Source organism: Lepidothrix coronata, unplaced genomic scaffold, assembly GCF_001604755.1.
Source record: "Lepidothrix coronata isolate B3197 unplaced genomic scaffold, Lepidothrix_coronata-1.0 Scaffold27, whole genome shotgun sequence".
Taxonomy (NCBI): Eukaryota; Metazoa; Chordata; class Aves; order Passeriformes; family Pipridae; genus Lepidothrix; species Lepidothrix coronata.
The window spans coordinates 1,373,081-1,375,499 of NW_016690207.1; the positions used below are offsets into that span (position 1 = coordinate 1,373,081).

Genomic DNA, 2,419 nt, shown 5'->3' on the forward strand with positions numbered 1-2,419 from the left:
CGCCCCGACCGGACAGCAGGTCTACCCGCCCGGTTCGGACACCAGGTCTACCCGCCCGGTTCGGACACCAGGTCTACCCGCCCGGTTCGGACACCAGGTCTACCCGCTGGCACCTCGACGTCCGAGTCGAGGTGGCCAAAGGCAACCCACGTGAAGATGGGACATCTCTGAGCCAGCTGAGGATCAGCTAAGGATCAAGGCCAGCCTGGATGGAGCTTTGAGCAACCTGGGAAGGTTGTCCCTGTCCACGTCAGGGGGTTGGATGAGCTTTAAGGTCCCTTCCAACCCAAACCATTCTGTGATTCTGATTTTGTAAGAGCTACTCTGAAGGGGCAGGTTCAGAAGAGGCTCGTTTTTGGGCAGCTTTTCACGGTGGGACAGGACAGACAACTCCACAGAAGGACACAACGACTTACCTGAGAAATTCAGGGGCACTCGCAGCTTCATGAGGGCGATGTCGTAGTCGAGGCTGTTGTGGTTGTAGAGCGGGTGGGGAACAACCTCCTGGACTGGCACCCCGGCCTCCTGCCTGAGGGAGCCGTGGGTGACAATCCCTGCAAACACCCGCCAGGCAGAGCCCTGGAGCCTCCTGGAGCTGAGCAGAACACAGAACACAGAACACAGCATGCCCTGACCCGAGGGCAGCGGGCACTGAGGGCTGGGGGCACAGCAGGGTGGGCACGGGGGGCCTGGGGGTACCTGTGCACGCAGTGAGCCGCCGTGATGATCCACTCCCGTGCCAGCACCGAGCCCCCACAGCGGTGCTGGGAGCCCTGGCACACACTGACCTGCCAGGGCCAGCGCCCAGGGGGCACATCTGCCCCCCCGACCACCCGCACGGCCCCGGGGGGCAGCCCACACTCTGCAAGGGGTTAGGACGGGCTCCAGCCCCACATCCTCACGCTGGAGGGTGAGGGGAGCGGGTGGAACGGGAGGAAAGAAGCTGCTGGATCTGGGCAGAGACCCTGGGGATGTAGGAGAAGAGGGAATCGCTCACCTGAGCACTTGAGAGCCACGACTCGCCCCGATCCACAGCTGCTCCTGTGCAGAGAGAAACAGCAGGAATAAATCCTCCTGGGCAGGATAAACAGCAACCAAAACCCCCAGGGCACTGGGGAGCCCCAGGGCGGCTGCAGCACTTCCCAAAGGGGCTGTTTACTGCACAGCACCTGCACAGTCTGCTGTGTTCTTGAACCTGAAAGAAAAGGCTTCAGCCAACTCAGAGCTGCCCTTACCTGACCTCCCACAAGTCTTCCAGGCTCCCTTCCTGGTGGGGTCTGACCTGAAGGAACTGCTGCTCCTCGTTCACCCTGACATCCGTCAGGTTCACTCCTTTCTGATGGGTCATTCTGCAAAAACAAGGGGAATTGCCCCAGGAAGGGGATCAGGAATGTGACCCTGCCATGGGAACAACACTCCTGCAGTCCTGCAGCTCTGGCAGCTGGGAATGAACCTCTGGGCAGGGAGGGTCTTCTGGAGCTGTTCTTGCAGGTCCCCGGGTCATCCCAAGTCCCAGGTTCCACCTGCTGCCCTGACAAACCCCCAGCCTTCAATCTCCTGCTTTTGCCAAGATCATCCCCCTCAGAACAGGGCAAACAGGGGCCCAAGCAGCTGCCTCTGCCGTGCCCACCTGAGGTACCCGAGCTGCTGGCAGAGCAGGGTGCCCAGGGAGCCATTCCAGCCCTCGTGGCACACCAGGAGCCAGCCAGGATGTCCTTCCAGCTGAGCTTCCAGCAGGGAGTTTGCCATGTTTATTCTGAAAGACACTAAAGCCATTCCATTAAAGACAACCTGCGAGTCCCCTTGGCAGTGCTCTGTGCAGGTCACACACGGCTACAGCAAGAAGAACCCACCCAAACCCCCAGAAAAAGCCATTTGAGCAACTGGATGCTACAAGTGATCCCAGTCACTGGGTGGTCCCAGGCAAAGGAGCCCTGCAAGAGTTGCCTTCACTGTGGGATCCCCCCATGCAATGGAGCTGCAGTTCTGGGGGAAGCAGCGGGACTTAGAAGAAAAGCAAAACAACTGCAAAACACAGCTAGTGGGTCAGCAGGAGATATTTGTTCTTAAAGAGCCCCTTTTCTGTTCTTCCTGGGCTTGGCAGAAGCCCTCTCCCCACCCTTTTTGGCAGCAAGCAAAGACACAAACCTGCACTGGGAGCCCCCCGGACCACGGGCTCTTCCTCTTCCCCGTCACCACACGCTGGGATCACATCCAGCTCTTGCAGAGGGGGGGACCCCTGCTCTGGGTGAGCCTCCTGCAGGTGTTTCACTGCAGGAAACAGAGAAGGGGGTGCACATGGACCCACACAGCCTGGGCAGCACCCAGGATGCACGATATTGGGGACAATCCTGCAGTGCCACTGGAAGAGGGGAATGAGCCTCTCTGGCACCGCAGCAGCAGAGCCCGCAGCAGCCAC

At 59.9% G+C, this 2,419-nt stretch overlaps 1 protein-coding gene across 1 annotated transcript in view; it reads right to left on the reverse strand.

Annotated features, from left to right (window-relative positions):
- Positions 1 to 1,749, reverse strand: part of TMPRSS5 (transmembrane protease, serine 5) — a 3,771-nt gene extending 2,022 nt beyond the window's left edge. Inside the window, exons 1-5 of the mRNA XM_017809437.1 lie at positions 1,631 to 1,749; positions 1,236 to 1,349; positions 998 to 1,041; positions 700 to 862; positions 417 to 595 (exon numbers count right to left, since the gene is read on the reverse strand). Of these exons, the coding sequence (XP_017664926.1) occupies positions 417 to 595; positions 700 to 862; positions 998 to 1,041; positions 1,236 to 1,349; positions 1,631 to 1,749 (619 nt within the window). The remainder of the gene's footprint in view (positions 1 to 416; positions 596 to 699; positions 863 to 997; positions 1,042 to 1,235; positions 1,350 to 1,630) is intronic.
- Between the last annotated feature and the right edge of the window lie 670 nt (positions 1,750 to 2,419).